Genomic DNA, 20,887 nt, shown 5'->3' on the forward strand with positions numbered 1-20,887 from the left:
TATATTCTTTCATTTATTTATGTCTTCCTCTATCTCTTTTTTCAGATGTCCTGTAGTTTTCTGAATACAGGTCTTTTACCCTCTTAGTTAATTTCATTCTGAGATATCTTAATTTTTTTGTTTTGTTGTTTTTTTGTTGTAACAGTAAATGGGATTTATTTATTAATTTTTTTAGTTTCTCTTGCTGTGAGTTCATTATCCTAATATTTAAAACCCTGTGACTGTCATATCTGCAACGACTAGGAGGCTCAACCATTCACTAGGCTGTACGTGCAGCAGGCGAGCGAGCTGAATTGCTGACCTCTTGGAGAGAGAGAGAGGCAGGGCTGATCAGCAATGGCAGCGACTGCTGGCTAGGCCTGGAGAGAGAAGCAGAGTGATCAGATCCTGCTTCTCTCTCCCTCACCAGCAGTCAAGCCTCTCTCTTTCTTCCAGAGGTCAGCAGTTCAGCCACTAACCAGCAGCTTGGGGAGGCTGATGATCAGGCCTGGAGATAGGCCCAGAAATGCTGACTGGCATAGAAACTGACCAATCAGAACCAAATATGGGTGAATTGCAAGGAGCCACTGCTCAGGAGGCGGAGCTTTTGATACTGACTGGCATAGAAACCGACCAATCAGAACCAAATCTGGGTGAATTGCAAAGAGCCAATGGCTGCCTAGGAGGCAGAGCTTTTGACACTGACTGGCATAGAAACCAATCAGAACCAAATTGGTCAGCAAAGGAGGGCAGTTCTGGGCGAGATCAGACTGGCAGAAGAGGGCAGTTGGGGCGATCAGGCTGGCATGGGAGAGCAGTTGGGGGCGAGATCAGGCTGGCAGGGGAGGGCCGTTGGAGGCAAGATCAGGCCAGCAGGTGAGAGCAGTTGGGGGCAATCAGGCTGGCAGGGGAGGGCTGTGGGGGGCAACTTTGTGTTTTTCTGTTGAAATTTAAATGTGAAGGAATTTGCCTCTAAATTTAGATATGAAGGAGACACACAGATTTTGTGTATCCAGTTCTATCTACCATTAAAGGGAATTGATGCAGTGCTTACTGTCAATGTTGATTAACTTTATCCTAGCATATACTTGCAGAATTAAAAAAAGAAAAAAAAGAAACCTAGGAATTTATTATGAGATAGTGAAAGTCAAAATTCTTAAATAATCAGAGATACTTTTAAGAATCTTTCTAGTCTTCTAGACCAGTGATTTTCAACTGACGAGCTACAAGAATTTTTAAAACATGCAATACTTGGCCCAGCTGGCATGGCTCAGTGTTTGAGCGCTGACCTATGAACCAAGAGTTCACAGTTTGATTCCTGGTTCAGGGCATATGCCTGGGTTGTGGGCTTGATCCCCAGTTTGGGGAGTGCAGAAGGCAGCCGATCGATGATTCTCTCATCATTGATATTTCTATCTCTTCCTCTCCCTTCCTCTCTGAAATCAATAAAATATTTTAATAATAATAATAAATAAAACACGTAATAACTGACTTTTTAAAAAAATCCTCACCCGGAGGGGGCAAAAAAAAAATCATTAAAATATGTAAAAATAAATAAATAAATAAATTAAAAAAAAAAAAAAAAAAAAAATCCTCACCCAAGAATATTTTTCCATTGATTTTTTAGAGAGAGGTAAAGACAGAAAAATATCGATGGTGAGAGAAGCACATCAATTGGGTTGCCTCCTGCATGAACCCTGACCAGGACCTGGGGCTGGGGAGGAGCCTGCAAGCCTAAGTATGTGCCCTAGACTGGAATCAAACTCAGGACCCTTCAGTCCATAGGCCGATGCTCTATCCACTGAGCCAAACGGGCTAGGGCAGTGGTCGGCAAACTCATTAGTCAACAGAGCCAAATGTCAACAGTACATTGATTGAAATTTCTTTTGAGAGCCAAATTCTTTAAACTTAATTTTCTCCTAATGCCATTTCTTCAAAATAGACTTGCCCAGGCTGTGGTACTTTGTGGAAGAGCCACACTCAAAGGGCCAAAGAGCCACGGTTTGCTGGCCACAGGGCTAGGACAATACCTGACTATTTAGTCGGCACTGACCTTTTTTCTCTTAGAACTTTAAATTTTAAAAAATGACAATAGCTAACAAAACAATTGCCATCTGGAGTGAATGAATCAAAGTTATGCATATTTCTTATCAGATCAGTAAAAAATGTATTTTTTTGGTGGGCCATAGAATTTTAGTAATTAATAAATGTGTGCCATGAGATGGAAAAAGGTTGAAAATCACTGTCTTAGACCGTGGGTTAGTTTCCCAATGATGTTACCTGTAAATTGAGATAAAGTTTTTAGTGATCTATTATAAAACGAGAAAAACTAGGTCATATTTGTATGCGTGTGTGTGTGTTTGTGTGTGTGTATGCATATGTGTGTATGTCTTTGGTTAAATTTATAGGATTCCTTGTTTTTGAGGACTGTCCTGTAAATTTTTAAAAAATAAACTTTTTAAAAAACTGTGGTACATCTAATCAATGAAATACTATCTGTCTGTCAGTCTGTCTGTCTATCTATCTATCTATCTATCTATCTATCTATCATCTATCTATCTAAAGCTGAAGCGACCATCACAATGGAACGGATGACTAAACAGGCTGCATGTGGCAACCTGGCCGATGGGAGTTAGTGAGGGGCGACCAGGATCGGGCCTAATCCAGCAGTCAGACATCCCCTGAGTGATCCTGGATTGGAGAGGGTGCAGGTGGAGCTGAGGGGACTCCCCCCATGCACGAATTTCATGCTCCAGGACTCTAATGATGTTATAAAAAAGAAAGTTTTACCATTTACAAACATTTAAGTTCATCCAAGTTCATCCATCAAACAGGATGGATGGGACTGGAGAGCATTATGCTAAGTGAAATAAGCCAGTTGGAGAAAGATAAATATTATATGATCTCACTTACATGTGGGATATAATGATCAACATAATTTGATGAACAAGAATAGATCCAGAGACAAATGGTAGGGGAGGAGGAGGTTAGAGAGCAACCAAAGGAATTGTATGCATACATATTAGCACAACCAATGGTCACAGACACTGGTGTGGTGGGAGCATGCCCTGGGTGGGAATGACGGGGGAGAGGGGCGTGTCAATTGGAGAAAAAGGAGACATATGTAAAACCGTAGACAATAAAAAAATAAAGTTTTTAATCTTACGATAGTTTTATATTTACAGAAAAGTTGTAAAGATAAGAGAATTGTTATACATTCCCCTTACCCAGTTTCTTCTTTTCAACATCTTAGATTACTATGCTACATTTGTTACACCAATGAACCAATATTAATACATTATTATTAATTAAGCTTCATACTTTATTTCGATGTTTTAGCTTTTCATTAATATCTTTTTTTGATACAAACTCCCATCTGGGATAAAACATCACATTTAGTTTCATGTGTTCTTAGTCTTCTCTGGGCATTGACAATTTCTCAGACTTCTGAGAATTGTCCTTTAAATCTTAGATTATTTTCTTTAACTTTTTTTTTGTTAATATTATTGTTTTGAAAAAAATAAAAAGTTGGCACCTTTATGTCAGTTTCTCAATTAAAAGTTTTTATTGGTCTGTGAAATCCAAAACAATGTCTGGTTATCGGAAGATTTCTAAGTTTCCTAATTATGTTTTAATTTTGTTATGTAATAAATATATGTTAGTAATAAAAAAAGTGAGTATAACCTTAAAATTAATTTAATATTAAAGGGAGGAACTGATGATCTTATTTATGATAGAAATCTGAGCACTTACTAGAGCTATGATTGTATGCAGAAAGCCAAAGGAAGACCTGAATTCAGTTACTCAATGAAAGTAGACCAACTCATTACAAAGGTGTTACTTAGAATTACCAATATATAAAATGTGACAATATAATGACTTCAGCTTTCTTCATTTTTCATGTTCAAAAAAATTCCATTTCAAATGAGGCAAGATCCTATCCATTTCCAAAGTTTTAATGCTTTAGACCTTAGCTCTTAATCATTTTCTCTTCTTCCTTGATCCCCTAATACTTTGTTCTTTCCCATAAATTTATGTTTCTCCCTCTCCCAGATTTTTTATTTCAAACCTAAAAATATGCTTATGATTTTCTTACACTAAAAATTTTCATTTGATCCAACTTTTCAGTAGTTAATCACTTCCTCTTCTTCTACTTTCCTATTCATCAATCCATATTAGCAAAAGTCACCAATGATTTCCTAATTATTGAGTTCAGTGGTCTACTTTTTTTTTTTAGTTGAAATATTTTTTTCTGAGTTTCTGCCATACCACTCTTATTTTTCTTCCTTTTGGTGACCTTTCTTCTTTAATTCTTTTTTCTCCTATGTTTATCTTAAATGATAGCCCTGAGAATTCCATCTCTTATCCTTATTCTTTTCTCCTGTATACTATTAATAGGCAGTCTCACATATGTATTTAACTTCAACTATCATCATGCTTGTCAGGTTCCAATCTCAAGTTCAGCCCTCTTTCCTAATCTCCAAACAAAAATATCTAGTTGTTTACTGGATATCTGAATTGGGTGTCCCACGTTGAAAACAGAAGATGATTCTAGTTTAATCTTAAATATGTAAGGGGAAACAGGAAATTAGGTGATATCTAAGGTAAATAAAACTTAAATCACTAAGGTTTCATCAACTCCAAGTGGGCAGGGACTTGTCAAAAATTTTTAGCACAATACAAAGCACATAGAAAGTACTCAGTGAATACTCTGGTTGCTCAAGTAGATTCTTTTCATTATATGCAAAAGGCAAGAATTGCAGATCAGGCTGTAGCTGGTTTGCTCAGTGGATAGAGTGTAGGCCAGCGTACTAAAGGGTCCCAGGTTCAATTTCAGTCAAAGGCATGTGCCTGGGTTGTGGGCTTGACCCCAGTCAGGGGCGTGCAGGAGTTGATCATTGATTCTCTCTCATCATTGATGCTTCTATCTCCCTCTCCATTCCTCTCTAAAATCAATAAAAATGTATATTTTTTTAAAAATTGCAGATCAGTAGTACAATTTTAATACTAGTATGCAGGATAAGTGAGCTTGCTGAAAGAACTGAAAATAAGCTCAAGTATTTTCTGTTTTAAAAAAATATATTTTCAAAATTATGTCAGTTTGACCCAGTATTGCCAAATCACTTCTATGCTTAAAATTTAATTTTTCAAATTTTCATAGCAGTTTGGGATTTGGTGAGTCCCTTTTTCCCCCTAACCTTATATAAACATGTTTTACTTTCTTCTGAAGCATGTTTCTCAGGTTCCCAGAATATAAAATTATTAAGACAATTGTGTTTCTTTTCCTTCCACCTTAGTTTTCTTATTTTTTGTTTTAATTCTTATCTAAATACCTAAATAGATTCACATAGCATCTCCATTTTTTAAGTTTAGTATTTTTTCATAGTTTAGAATTTTTTATATAATACATTAGCTTATTTAACGTGTACTTGGAACTATTTGTTACAGTTTCCTGGTTTGGATACTGGTTATACTGCTCATGGTATAAGCAGCAACTTCTAATGAGTGATTTTGTTATAGACCCAAGATAATGAATTCTTAAAAATAACTTATATTCAGCCAACCAAGCACATCATTGCTTTTCATCCCCATCAGACCCAATTTTCTCTGTTTCTAACAAATATTTTATAAATGCTCCTTCCTTACTTATCCTACCTAATAAAAGTAATGTGCAAATTAACCATCAGTCCACTACACATACAAGCCATGCCCATCAGCCACACCCACCAGCCAATCAGAGCAAATATGCAAATTAACCCCAACCAAAATGGCTGCTGTCACAGAGAGCAGGAGGGAGGCTTGGGTTTCCCTGGCAATTGAGGAAGCCAAGCTTTCCACACACCCTGGCCGTCCCAGACCTCCACTCAAGGATACAAAGTTTCAATTATAGAAGATAAATCCCAAGAAAAATGGCAGCAGCCATGGACTTGGAGAGAGAAGGCTAGGGTTGCTCCAGGTGACAGAGGAAGCCAAGATTTCCACCTGCCCTGGCCCACCTAGGCCTCCACTCCAGGCTACAAAGTTTCAATGATAGAAGGTGAATAAACCCCAACAGCAATGGCTGATGCCACAGAGTGAGCAGCTGGCTTGGCTCTGCTCCAGGTTACAAAGTTTCAATTGTAGAAGATAAATATATCCCAGATACCAGGACCTCTACTTGGGTCGCCAGGGGGCATGGCCGGCCTGCAAACCACCACAGGGGGCATGGCCGTCCTGCAAACCACCACAGGCCCCTTGCCCAGGCTACCCCACACCCCAAGGGAACCCTCAACCTGCAGTTTGGGGCAATCAAGCCTGCAGGGGAGGGCAGTTAGGGGTGACCAGGCTGGCAGAGGAGGGAAGGTGGCAAACAGGCTGGCAGGGCAGTGGTTAGAGGGTGATCAGGCTGGTAGGCAGAAGTGGTTAGGGGCAATCAGGAAGGTAGGCAGGTGAGCAGTTGGGAGCCAGTAGTCCTGGATTATGAGAGTGGGCAGTGGGAGATCCCTCAAGGGGTCCCAGATTGGAGAGGGTTTAGGCTGGGCTGAAGGACACTCTCCCACCCGTGCACGAATTTTGTGCACCGGGCCTCAAGTCATACAATAAAAGGGTAATATGCAGAATGATTGGTCGCTACGATGTATACTGACCACAAGGGCACAGATGCTCAACACAGGAGCTGCCCTCTGGTGGTCAGTGCACTCCCACAGGGGGAGCACTGCTCAGCCAGAAGCTCTGAGCTGGGTTCATAGCTGGCAAGCGCAGCCATGGTGGCAGGAGCCTGTCCCACCTCTGCAGCAGCACTAATGATGTCCAACAGGCCTGCTCCCTGTCTCTTAATATCTCTGCCCCACCAACCCATTTACCCACCTACCAAATGCCAGTAGACACCCCCTTCCCAATGATTATGAAAATTATTACTTTTTTTCTGAAATGGGCTCTAGAAGTCTTTTATCCTGCCTTAGGCTCATTCTCCAAAAGGAATTTTGACTTTGAAACATTTAATCTCTTGGTTGTAATAGAGAACAATTACATATAGTTCTCTCAATGAGAATTGGAAATCATACTAAAGCAACCAATCAGGAAATGATAGATGAGTAGAAAAGCCTGTAGAGCAAAGTATATGATCATTTAGAAACATTATTTTAGTAAATCATTCCAAATTATTTGGATTGATTTGTTAAATATAAATGCTTGGTATTTTATTGTACCTATCTGATAACAGGACTGGCATACAGTTTTATTCTATATAAAGTCAAGAGTCTTATGGATTTTGAAAAACATTAAAAGTGTTTATAATTATGGCAAGATGTAAGGTAGAATGTCTAGATTGTGGAAAGTGTACTAGTAGGTACAAGATGGTTGGCTTTTGTTATTGTTGCTGCTGCTGTTATTTGATAGCAGTTTCTAAGTTTAGACATTCTTGAAAACAGGTTTCCTGTATATAAAATTAGGACAATTGTGTATTTTCTTTTCACCCTTTTCTTTTTTTTCTCTTTTTTTTTACCTTTTGTGTCATTTCTTGCCTAACTAAATGGAATTCACTCTGCATCTCTCTCTCTCTCTCTCTCTCTCTCTCTCTCTCTCTCTCTATATATATATATATATTTTTTTTTTTTTTTTACTTTAGTATGCCTTTTTAATGTTATTTTGTAGAATTTTGTGGTTGTATTTTTGTGATATATTTTTAAATATTAAATTTTGAAAGTACTGTGTAGAAGATATGTTGTTTGACCGACTATATGTCTTTGGCCTGTCTCAGAGTTGTAGCCCACTGCTTCTAATATACTAAGGAGGACCTAGGAAGCCATCTTCATTGCCATTGTTTAAATATATTTTTATTGATTTCAGAGAGAGAGAGAGAAATCAATAATGAGAGAGAATCATTGATTGACTGCCTTCTGCATACCCCCTACGGGGGTTCAGTCTGCAACCTGGGCATGTGCCCTGACTGGGAATTGAACCGTCAGTGCCCAACGACTGGTCCATACCAGCCAGGCAATTGCCATTGTTTATGATTAGAAAGGAAAAGGAGAAGACTCCGAACTGTTTGAGAAACCTAGGTAGAAATTTCTTTTTATCCATCTATTTCAAATCTGGATGCCAGTTAGAAGATTTACAAGTTTCACTCCTTATCTAGCTAGCCATTGTTCAGCTGATAAGCAGACCAAAAAAAAAAAAAAAGCAAGCCAAATTTAGGTTCTTGATTATAGGAACCTAAATTCTCCCTTACTAAGGCCTGCAATTTTAAAATTTCATCTAAACTAAAACACTGTCACACATTTATTTTTGTCATAAATGTCTCATGATTCTATACATAGATATTGCCAGTCTAGCAAATGGATATTTATTATCATGGTTGAATCATGACCAAATAGGACTCTTTTAATCCAGGAAATCCATGGTGTAAAGTCCAGAATGGGTGAAATTTATATTTTTAATTGTGGTAAAATATGCATAACTTAAAATGTATTATTTTAACATTTTTTAAGTGTATAGTTCTGTGACATTTAGTACATTCACATTATTGTAGAGCCACCACCATCCATCTCCTGAACTTTTTCATTATCTGAAATACAAACTGAAACTTTGTATTCATTAAACACTCTATTCTCCCCTTCACCAAAGGCCTGCCAAACCCTGAATTTGACGTCTCTTTCTTAGTCCTTATACTAGAGGACGGTGCATGAAGTTTGTGTACTTGGGGGGCCTCAGCCGGGTATGCGCCCTCTTGCAATCTGGGACCCCTTGCTCCTTATTGCCTGCCTACTTGCTGCTCCTTAATGCTACCGCGGAGGTGGGAGAGGCTCCCGCTGCCGCTGCGCTCACAAGCCTGGCTTCTGGCTGAGTGGTGTTCCCCCGGTAGGAGAGCACTGACCACCATGGGTCAGCTCCTGCATTAAGCCCCCTGGTGGTCAGTGTGCGTCATAACAACCGATCATTCTGCAATTTATCCATGTTGTAACATATATTAAAATTGCCTTCCTTTTTAAGGCTAAATACTATCCCATTTTATGTATATACTATATTTTGGGTGATCATCTGTCCAATGCAACTTGGGTTGCTTCCATCTTTTGACTATTGTGAATAATATTACCATGAACATGCGTGTAGAAATATCTGTTCAAGCCAAAACCGGTTTGGCTCACTGGATAAGAGCGTCGGCTTGGGGACTGAAAAGTCCCGTGTTCGATTCCGGTCAAGGGCATGTACCTTAGTTGCGGGCATATCCCCAGTAGGGGGTGTGCAAGAGGCATATGATCGATGACTCTCTCTCATCGATGTTTCTAACTCTATCTCCCTTCCTCTCTGTACAAAATCAATAAAATATATTAAAAAAAAAAAAAGAAATATCTCTTCAAGTCTCTACTTTCACTTCTTTTGAGTATATATCCAAAAGTGGAATTGCTGGATTATATGGTCATCTGTTTACTTTTTTGAGGAGCTGTCATACTATTTCCAGGTGTCTGCACCACTTTACATTCCATTCAGCAGTGCACAGGGATTCCAACTGCTCTACATTCTTGCCAATACTTGTTTGTTGTTGTTGTTTTGTTTTTTTTTAAAAATAATAGTCATTTTAATGGGTGTACAGTGATACCTCATATTTCATCATGGTTTTGATTTGCATTTTCCTAATAAGTTGGTTTCTTTGACATGTGGAATGAACCCCACCAACTGTAAAGCTGTACAAATGGCTTTGATGCATATAGGGTAAGTCTAGGAATACCAGACTAAAAAGTTTCCTATTAGCCTCTCTTTCACTAGTAATGATAGATTTTATTAAATAGCTAGCATATGTTACCTTTAAGAATCTTAAAGTCTGGAGGGCCAGATGGATATACTACAGACAAGCAATTAAAATTCAGTGTAATAAAATCTAGAATGGGAGTGTATAAAAGGTTTGGTGGGTATAGTCAATAGCAGATGCCGTCCTTTATTTCTGGAGAAGGGGTGTCAGGTAAAGCTCCACTGAGAAGGAAGTTCTGAAGCTGAAACTTGAAGGATGACTAAGCTTTTGCTGGAGGTATATGTTGGAGTAGGGAATCAAGTTCGGGAAGTAATGCAGCCTGTCATAAATGAGCTTTCTCTAGTAAAGCACTGGTAGATGATTCAAGAATTTCGGAATTAAAAAAATCACTCTACATTTTATATCCTGTAACTAGAGAGCTTGTCCTAATCAATCCCTGCACTAAACCAAAGTTCTTGAAATCTGAACAATCTGATAGATGACCAACTATTTTAAATCTTAAAATGAAAATTATGTTAACATGAAACAAAAAGTTAAAATTGTGTTAGAATTAAGGGCATATTTAAGTTATTCTCTATCACCTTACTTTGGTCTGTTAACTGTGTAAAATGATCTTGTCTTTATAATACCTTCACATGGATATATTTTATTTAAAGTCTATTTTCCAGAAAATAGTAATTTACAGTTAAGTCTGTACATATGGTAAAATACATTAAATTATTCCTTCCTAGAAGCATTGTATTTTTGCTAGACCACTTTCATGGACCTGTGGATGTTGGAACATATATCCAACACAAATCACTTATATTAAAGCATGACCTATATAAATAAAGCTCCATCATTTGTTTTAATAATCCTCTTCAATTTTTTACTCTGAAGCTTTTTTCATTGTGGTTTGAGTTTTGTTTGTTTTGTTGTTGTTGCTTTTGAAATTTTGCAATCACCAAACTGCAGCTGGGCAACCCAGCGCTGACTTCTGGATGGTCTTCCTTTGGTCACAGGCTCAGCTGCTTTCCAAGCTCCAGGTTTTAGGTTGGGAAGCGCCTCCAGCCCCACCCCTCTGATCGCAGGCTCTGCCCTTCCAGTGGCTGGCTAGGAGTGACCTGGGTGCCGAGGAGGTTCCTGGGACCCAGGCATGTATGCAAGTTAACTGCCATCTTTGTTGGGTTGATTTGCATACTCTGATTGGCTGTGGGCATAGTGGAGATATAGTCAATTTACATGTTTCTCTATTAGATAATATGGTTACAGAATAGATAGTGAGTGAATGTGCTTCATGCATTTTAATGCTCTAGTTACCTGTGTATTTGTTGTAACTTTATGAACTTTATAAGCAAACTTCCTATGAACCCCCCTTTGAAAAATAAAGCCAGAGATTACAGTATTAGAATTCAAGCTAGTTGCTTGTTCATTTATTTATTGAGTTGAAAGATACCTGGATTTGCTCAGGTATACAGTATAACAAATCATATAATTCTTCATTACTTATCATGCAACTTAAACTCAAATATTTGTTGAATAAATAATGTCATGTACCTTTAAGATGAGCAATGGTTTCCAACACTGATTTTGAGACCTGCCTTTCCCCCTCATAGTTATTACAAGACACAATTGTAACATGTTTAAAAGATAAATAGTATGGATAAACCTTTAACCAGACTCATCAAGAAGAAAGAAAAAAAAAGAGAGGACCCAAATAAAATAAAAAATGAAAGAAAAGAAATATAAAGGATTGTAAGAAAATACTATGAACACTATATACCAACAAATTGGACAACCTGAGCAAAATCCCTAGAAACATGCAATCCTTTAAAACTGAATCAGGAAGAATCAGAAAACCTGAATAGACTGATTACAACTAATGAAATTGAAGTAGTAGTAAAAAAGACTATCAGCCTACAAAAGTCCTGGACTAGATGGCTTCATAGGCGAATTTTACCAGATAGTCAAAGAACTAACACGTATCCTCATACTATTCTAAAAAATCCAAGAGGAGAGAAGATTTCCAAGCTCTTCTTACGAGCGCAGCATAATTCTAATTCCAAAACCAGAAAAAGATACTACAAAAAAAAAATTTAATTAGTGGCCAATATCCCTGATGAACATACATGCTAAAATCCTCAACAAAGTATTAATAAATGTGTGGACCCAGCACACATTTTAAAGACCATATACCGTGGTCAGGTGGAATTATTCTGGGGATGCAGGGTTGGTACAGTATTCGCAAATCAGTACATGTGATACATGAGGTAAACAATACAAAAAATAAAAACCACATGATTATATGAGTAGGTGCAAAAAAAAGCATAAAATCAGCATCCATTTATAATTAAAAAAAAAATCTCAGTACACTGGGAAAAGAGTGATTTTACCTCAACATACCAAAAGCCGTATATGAAAAACTAACATAATCAGTGGGCAAAAACCAAAAGAGTTTCCCTTAAGATGAAGAATAAGACGGGATGTCTGCTTTCACCACTCTTATTCAACACAGTACTGGAAGTCATAGCCACAGCATCAGACAAGAAGAAATACAAGGTATCCAAATTTGGAAGGAGGAAGTAAAACTCAGTATTTGCAGGTGACATGATATTGTACATTAGCCTCACATTTATTAGACTAATAAATGAATTTTGCAAAGTAGCAGGATACAAAGTTAATATTTAAAAATTAGTGGCATTTTAGCAATAATTAACATAAAGAGAAATTAAGAAAGCAATCCCAATTGCAGTTTTTAAATGTACCTAGGAATAAATTTAATCAAGGAGGTAAAAGATCTGTACTTGGAAATTTATAGAAAATTAAAGAAGTTGAAGAAGATACAAATAAGTGGAAGCATATACCATGTTCATGGATTGGAAGAATTAACATAATTAAAATGTCCATACTTCCAAAGCAATCTATAGACTCAGTGCAATTCCTATTAAAAAAAAACCAGTGGCATATTTTACAGGTCTAGAACAAATATTCCAATAATTAATATAGACCCCAAAAAGATCCTGAATAGCCTCAGTAATCTCGAGAAAGACCAAAGTTGGAGGTATTAAACTATATTGTGATGCCATTGTAATAAAAACAACCTGTACTGGCATAAGAACAGGCACATAGATCAATGGAACAGAACAGAGAGCCCAAAAATCAACCCACGCCTTTATGGTTAATACTTGATAAAGGAGACAAGAGCATACAATGGGGTAAAGACAGTCTTTTCAATAAATGGTGTTGAGGACAGTGGGTAGGTATATGCAAAAAAAATGAAACTAGACTACCAACATACACCATACATAAGAATAAACTCAAAATGTATTAAAGATTTAAGTGTAAGTTGTGAAAACATAAAAGTCCTAGAAGAAAACAAACAAATGGGACTACAAACTATAAAACTTTTGCACAGAAAAGAAAACCAGTAGAATGAAAAGGCAAGCCACTGAAAGGGAGGACATATTTGCTGATATATCTGATAAAAGAGTTAATTTCTAAAATATATTAAGAAGTTTTACCATTCAATACCAAAAACAAACAAATCCAATTAAAAAATGGGCAACGGGCCTAAATAGATACTTCTCCAAAGAGGACATACCGATGACCAATAGATACATAAAGAAATGCTCAACATCACATAATTGGAGAATGGCTTCCATCAATGAATCAACAAACAACAAGTGCTGGCGAGTATGTGGAGAAAAGGAACCCTTGTGCTCTGTTGGTGGGATTGCACGTTGGTGCCACCACTGTGGAAAGCAGTATGGAGTTGCCTCAAACAATTAAAAATGGAACTGCCTTTGGCCCAATAAACCCACATGTGGTAATATCCTAAGAATCTCAAAACACTAATTTAAAAGAATATACCCCTATGTTCATGCAGCATCATTTACAATAGCCAAAATTTGGAACCAGCATAAGTGTCCATCAGTAGATGAGTCGATAAGCAAGCTGTAATACATTTACATAATGGAATACTACTCGGCCATGAAAAAATATCTTTTTTGACAGCATGGATGGACCTGGAGATTATTATGCTAAGTGAAATAAGCCAGAGAAAGAAAAATACCATATGATCTCATTTATATCTGAAATTTAAATTTTATTCTATTCTAATGAACAGAATAAACTAATGTGCAAAATAGAAACGGAGGCATGGATACATGGAACAAAACACTTGTCAGAAGAGTGGAGGGAGGGGAGACTGGATGAAAGAAGGTAAAGGGATAAGCCAAAAGATATATAAACATTAACACACAGACACAGATAACAACCCATGGTGATAGCCAGAGGGAAGGGGGATGGACTAGGTGGAGGTGAGCAGAGGGAGAGGAAATGGGGACATCTGTAATAGTGTCAACAATAATAATGTTAAAAAATGAAAAAATAAATATGCATGCCACATTTTATCCTTGAAGAAACTGATTTTGAAATCGGACACCAAATGGCACCTTCAGATCTACAAGATGAGGCCATCACTATAAAATTTAACTTCAATTTTTTGTGGTTTTCTTTGTGTGTGTGTGTGTGTGTGTGTGTGTGTTTTATGGAGCATAAAAATGAATTTAATTCATAGTCCTGTACTAGCTGTTTTTAAGAAAACAAAATAAATTTTTTTTTTAAACATATTTTATTGATTTTTTACAGAGAGGAGGAGAGAGGGATAGAGAGCTAGAAATGTCGATGAGAGAGAAACATCGACCAGCTGCCTCTTGCACACCCCCTACCAGGGATGTGCCCGCAACCAATGTACATGCCCTTGACCGGAATCGAACCTGGGACCTTTCAGTCCACAGACCGACGCTCTACCACTGAGCCAAACCGGTTTCGGCAAGAAAACAAAATAAATTTTTAAAAATCAGAATAGCAGTAGTTGAAAATCATATATTATACTGTTAATATTCTTATGTACTAAATAAAATATCAGTCTAGATAATATGGGAATTTCCACTATTTGTGTGTCTGTGCTTAATGGAAATTTTATAGGGATCCTAAGCATTGAATGGCAGCCACATTACTCAGTAGATTATAAAATTAGAGTCGTTAATATCTGAAAATTGGATTTTCATATTCTAGTTTATGAATATCAAGTTTAATTGACCTTCTAATTTAGTAAGAACTAGTAAATAACCCCTGACCACCATGGGGAAGAAATTCCAAATCATTGTCTATTAGAACCAAAAAAAGGTTTTGGCATTTGGTGATTGCTTTTAGCTTGTCAAGGGGATCCAGATATTTACCTGGGAAAGAGTACGGCACTATAGGAATTAAGTATTAATATTCTTTATCAGTACAAACTTTTTCAGTAGAGATCATTATTAAATGTACCTTGAGCTATGGCCGTTTAAATTTGAGGCCAGAATTATAACATAACCATATTTCAGGGAGTAATTTGATAATTTAATTAGCTCAAGGAGATGATTGTATGAAATGAGTCTGGCAAGACTTAATGCATTCTAAATCCTCTGGAAACAAAGTTCTTTGAAATCACGGTGATCTGAGTGTAGAATAAATAAAATATAAATCTTTTTCATCACATGTTGTGGTAGGTGCTAACTAGGTCCTAGCTACTCTTCTATGATATTTTTTTCTTGTGGTAGCATTTCTGATAGTATGGACTGGTTTTCATTAACAGAGCTGTTACCTGGTTATTTTATATCTGAAAAAAATGTTCCTGTTTACCTGTGAAAGAAAAAAATATGTGGCTTAACTCTGCCAATAAAGAAATAGAGTCTATACTGTATGTAATTCAAGGCCAGTGATATGTGTAATCTGAGCAGATAAAACCAAATGTAAAGAGTCACAACTAATCTTATTGACCATTATTACTTTTTCTTTGCTTTTTCATAGGGTTTTGACCCACCACATCAAAGTGACACAAGAACTATTTACATAGCCAACAGGTTTCCTCTAAATGGCCTTTACACACCTCAGAAATTTATAGATAACCGGATCATTTCATCTAAGGTAAGAATTAACACTATTATTAAAATTATACAGATAATTTTAATTTTATATATTAAAATTTGTTTTGTAAAGTGATATGTGTATTTTGTAAAGTGATATGTGTATTCTAGTGTACATTTATTACCTTAAAAATTCAAGGAAATGATTGGTAGATTTATCTTAACCAAAATTGTGAAATGTAAAATAAAAAGTAATTGCCAACTGTTAATCGCATGTAGCCAACATACTAAAAATTATCTTTAGTTGCAATTAAACTAAGAAACTAATATATATACTAAATGCCAGGCACTGTACTAGAAACTTTTCATATCATTTAACCCTTACAACAACTCTGAGATAGCTGTAGAAAGTGTTACACTCATTTTGTACCAGTTTCATAATCGGGCTTAATGGGAAATAATTTACTGAGGGTTGCACACTAGCAAGTGATGAGATTGAAGTTTGACCTCAGTTCAGTGCAACTTTAAAAAGCTTGACTTCTTACAATTTTATCCTCTTCTGTAAACATGTTATAGTATCAAATACTGCTTCATTCTTACATATTCTTTCCTGTTTTATTTTTAAAATCTGTTTATTTTGAAAGTGAAGATTATAGAGTAATACTGTCCAATAAACTTGTTTCATGATGGAAATGTTTTCCACAGTAATATGATAGCCATTAGCCACACATAGGGCTATTTATGCATTGAAATGTGGCTAATGCAACTGAAGAACTTAATTTATTTTCAATTAAATGTCAATAGTCACATGTATCTAGTGGTTACTTTATCGGACAGTGAATTTATAGAGGATGTGAATCAAAGAGACTAAGGGTAACATTCTTAGATATACATATTGCTCAATAGAGGACCTAAGAAGCATTTTGTGTTATTCCTTCCCTTTCCTCCAGAGTGACTAGTAATTTTCTCTCTAATACTGATCTGGTCTTTCTCAAGGATAATTTCTCAGGACAATATCCTTTGGAAAGATCAGGTTATTTTGCTCTATTCACATTATTTGCATACTAGAGGCCCAGTGCATGAAATTCATGCATGGGGGAGGGGGTGTCTCTCAGCTCAGCCAGCACTCTCTCTAATCTGGGACCCCTTGAGGGATGTCCAAATGCCTGTTTGGGGGATTGGGCCTAAATGTGTGGTCGGACATCCCTCTCATAATCCAGGACTGCTGGCTCCCAACTGCTTACCTGCCTCTGCATGATTGCCCCTAACCACTTCTGCCTGCCAGCCTGATCACCCCCTAACCACTCCCCTGCCAGCCTGGTCACTCCTAACTATCATCCTCTGCTGGCCCAGTCACCCTTAACTTCCCTCCCTGCTTGCCTGATGGCCCACAACTGCCCTCCCCTATTGGCCTGGTCCCCCCTCCCCCCAACTACCCTCCTCTGCAGGCCTGGGTCCCCCCCCAACTGCCCTCCCTTGATACCCAATTTTAGGAATTAGAACCATCTTACATTGCACTAGATAAAATTAAGTAAAAGGTCTCTTTAAATATCTTGAATTGTCAATTAATGCTTCATTGCTTGACATCAGGGTAATTATCTGGAAAAAGTCCCAAACATTTCAACCATGTTTGTTTATTTACTAGAGGCCTAGCGCATGAAATTCATGCATGGGTACAGTCCCTAGGCCTGGCCTGCAATCAGGGCCATCTTCCTTGTCTGCGCACAGCTGGCCCTGCTCCCCACTGCCACCCACTCCTGGTTCCCCGTTTGCCATTGGGTGATTGGAGCCTGCTGGCCAGGGAAAGAAACTAAGAGGTGGTCAGAGTGCCTCATAGTGACTTGGTCAAGTGGTCATTCTGGTCATTCTGCTGTTAGGGTCAATTTGCATATTACCTTTTTATTATATAGGATTCATCTATTTTATTCAAGTTTTTATCTCCAACTATGTGCCAAGTAGTAGTATAATTGCTGGATAGAGCAATAAATAAAACAATGTTCTATCCTTAGGGATCTTACATTCTACTTCGAGAATGTACACAGGGTAATGTAACAGTGCTGTAAAGTATTTTCCTGTTTTATATATGAAGTTGTGTTGTGAGTAATGAGTGACACAAGTGAAATTTGTACTGATTTGTACCCTGCCCCTATTATATAGTATTATAGGCTTACAAGTTGATTAATAATATACAGATACATAGCAATTAATATGAGCCAGGTTATTTCCTAATTGCTTTATAAATATATTAGGTCATTTAATCTTTATAGTAACATGATTATAAAAATACAATATGATAATTATTGTCTTCTTTTTATAGAGATTAACAAGGTCATTTAGTACATTGAATTAGGATGTAAACCAGAACAATTTAAACCCCCTACCATATATGTCTTAATCATTATGCTCCACTGTTTTACTTTAAATATTGACATTGTGAAAGATTTTCATATCCTTTATGAGATTTTCTTTGTGGGTATGCCAGTGATCACTTATTTAAAGTATTTTTTATTTTAATTTTTTTGTCAATCCTCAACAGGATATTTTTTCCATTTATTTTTTGAGCAAGGGGAAGGGAGGAGTAGGGGAAGAAAAAGAGAGAAATATTGATGTGAGAGAGGCACATCAATGGGTTGCCTTCCATACCCAGGTATGTGCCCTTGATTGGAATTGAACCTGAGACCCTTTGGTGCATGGGCTGACACTCTCACCATTGAGCCACACTGACCAAGTCTATTTTTTTTCCTTTTTAAAGATCTCTTACTTTTTTTAAAATATATATATTTTATTGATTTTTTACAGAGAGGAAGGGAGAGAGACAGAGAGCTAGAAACGTCAATGAGAGAGAAACATCGACCAGCTGCCTCTTGCACACCCCCCTGCCGGGGATGTGCCCGAAACCAGTGTATATGCCCTTGATTGGAATCGAACCTGGGACCTTTCAGTCCACAGACCGACGCTCTACCACTGAGCCAAACCGGTTTCAGCGCACACGGCTCGTAAATAATATATTTTTTTTAAGTATTGTTTTAGATCTGCCTTCTTCAGCTTCTAAAATCTCAAGAATTTAGTAGCAAAATTGCTAGGTTACAGTTTACCTCATTTTAAAAATTGTATTAAAATTGCCAATAAATAGTAAAAGAAAAAAGAGTAGACTCTAAAAATCAGATACTTTCTGTAGTTTGGGGCAGGGTGAAAGGAGCAAATGGGATAGGGGAATGGGGGACATCTATAAAATAAGAATTACACAAGTGCTCGCTTCAGTATAAGAATTATACTGAAATTGGAACAATACAGAGATCAGTATGGCACACAAATTGTGAAGTGTTTTATTTTTTTGTAAACTGTAAAGAAAAATCCAACAAATTTCAATCATTAAAGAGAGTTACATGAATTTGGCTAAGAGCTTAGTAAATCGGATTTTACTTTTATTATTCTACCTATAGAGTGTATATTATTTTTAAACATTAACTTATTGTTGTCTTCTCTTTCTCTCTCTCTTTTTTTTTTTAGTACACTGTGTGGAATTTTGTTCCAAAGAATTTATTTGAACAATTCAGAAGAGTGGCAAATTTTTATTTTCTTATTATATTTTTGGTTCAGGTAAGCTTTATCACTCAGTAGTTAAATTTATAAATAAAATTAAAAAAAATATGTTGTCAGAGAAAAGTTACATAGCATTCTAAATTGTTTGATTTTGGAGTCATATTTTTTTTCTGCAAGGCTTTCCCATTATATTTAATGAATACAATTATTTAACCACATCAAAATTTCTAAAAACTAGCCAGTGAATTTTTAAAAAAATATATATTTTATTGATTTTGTACAGAGAGGAAGGGAGAGAGATAGTTAGAAACATGGATGAGAGATAGACATCGATCAGCTGCCTCTTGCACACCCCCTACTGGGGATATGCCCGCAACCAAGGTACATGCCCTTGATGGGAATCGAACCCGGGACCTTTCAGTCCCCAAGCTCTATCCATTGAGCCAAACCAGTGAATTTTAAGATTAATTTTATTTGTTTCATTATTGATATGCTGTGGTGCTGAGAACCATAATCAAAGCCAAGAAAATAACATCCTCTTTCAAATGCTTGTTCAGAACATAAATATTTTGCGTTTTAATATGCAGCACATGTTTTTGGCACACTTTTGCGTATAGTACAAAGTGAATTTTTCTTTTTTTTAATGTCATTTTTTTATTTAAAACAAATTTTTTTTTTCACTTTTAAAAATCCCCATGAAAATAGATTTTTGTTTAGGAAACCATTTTCTTAACTTGAACCTGTATAAATTATAGGCTATTTAATAGTTTAATTTCACATTGCTTTTTTTTCTTAATATCAAAATATCAAGAGATAGCTTATGAAACTTGTGTATAAGTAAATATTTAAAAATAGTTATTACTATTTAAAAAAAATTTTCTGTTAATACTTTAGTAGACTTTTTCAATGTGGTATTGAATTTTTGTATGAACTCTGAACTTTTCTCTCAGTAGAACCTAGAATTTCAAAAGAAAAAAAACACTTGCCAACTTATTACTTTAAAGCTTGAGGAACTTTTTATACTATTTTTTAAAAATTGTTTTCCTTCATGAGCAGAGAAGAAACGTCTGATTTTTTTTTTTTTCTTTATCAATAGAACATCAGCTTGGTTTTCTCAGAAAAGTGAGAAATTTATACTAACTGTGTCCACATAACATGCATTTGTGAAATTACCAGCTAATTCAGGAATTTAGCTTGTCTGTGTAATAGAACATATTTAATTATCCTCCATGGTGTAAAAGAACATTAATAGTAAGTCATTTAGAGCCATATTCTAACTAGCCAAGCATAATTAATACAAAAGTTTCTTTACTTCTTCTCCAGCAGTTTTTAAAACCTCAGTTGTATGATAATAATTACAGCATTATTTTCCAAGCTATCTCTACCCTCTGGTTCTGCTAGATTTAACAAAATCACTTATGTAAGAAAAACGCTTTTCCTAGTCGCATTCCTAGCTCTGTCTCCCTAAGTAGAGTGTTTATTCTGAATTCCAGAGTAAAAATTACTGACAGACTTCAGCATTTATCAGGATGGGCAAAGAAGTGTGAAATCAGATTCAGAGGAGTTGTAGCTACACTCCTAGGCAAATATGGAGGAAGAATTGAAGTACTCTCTGTAAAGAAGGCAGATTGTTAGAGTCTGCTCTAACAATGTTAGTGGGTATCCAGTAAGTTTAGATATTCTAACCCCATGTAAGAGCCAATAAAGTGAACTCATAAAACTGAACTAAATTATCCTCATTGTATAATAT

At 36.5% G+C, this 20,887-nt stretch overlaps 1 protein-coding gene across 9 annotated transcripts in view; it reads left to right on the forward strand.

Moving 5' to 3' along the window:
* Positions 1-20,887, forward strand: part of ATP11B (ATPase phospholipid transporting 11B (putative)) — a 110,690-nt gene that overhangs the window by 13,671 nt on the left and 76,132 nt on the right. For 8 of the 9 annotated variants that reach the window (XM_036448586.2, XM_045583720.1, XM_036448584.2 and 5 more), the window contains exons 2-3: positions 15,539-15,655; positions 19,105-19,194. In XM_036448586.2, the coding sequence (XP_036304479.1) occupies positions 15,539-15,655; positions 19,105-19,194 (207 nt within the window). The remainder of the gene's footprint in view (positions 1-15,538; positions 15,656-19,104; positions 19,195-20,887) is intronic. The other variant, XM_036448587.2, reaches the window with a different exon arrangement.

This window comes from Pipistrellus kuhlii, unplaced genomic scaffold, assembly GCF_014108245.1.
Source record: "Pipistrellus kuhlii isolate mPipKuh1 unplaced genomic scaffold, mPipKuh1.p scaffold_m20_p_2, whole genome shotgun sequence".
NCBI classification, from domain to species: Eukaryota; Metazoa; Chordata; class Mammalia; order Chiroptera; family Vespertilionidae; genus Pipistrellus; species Pipistrellus kuhlii.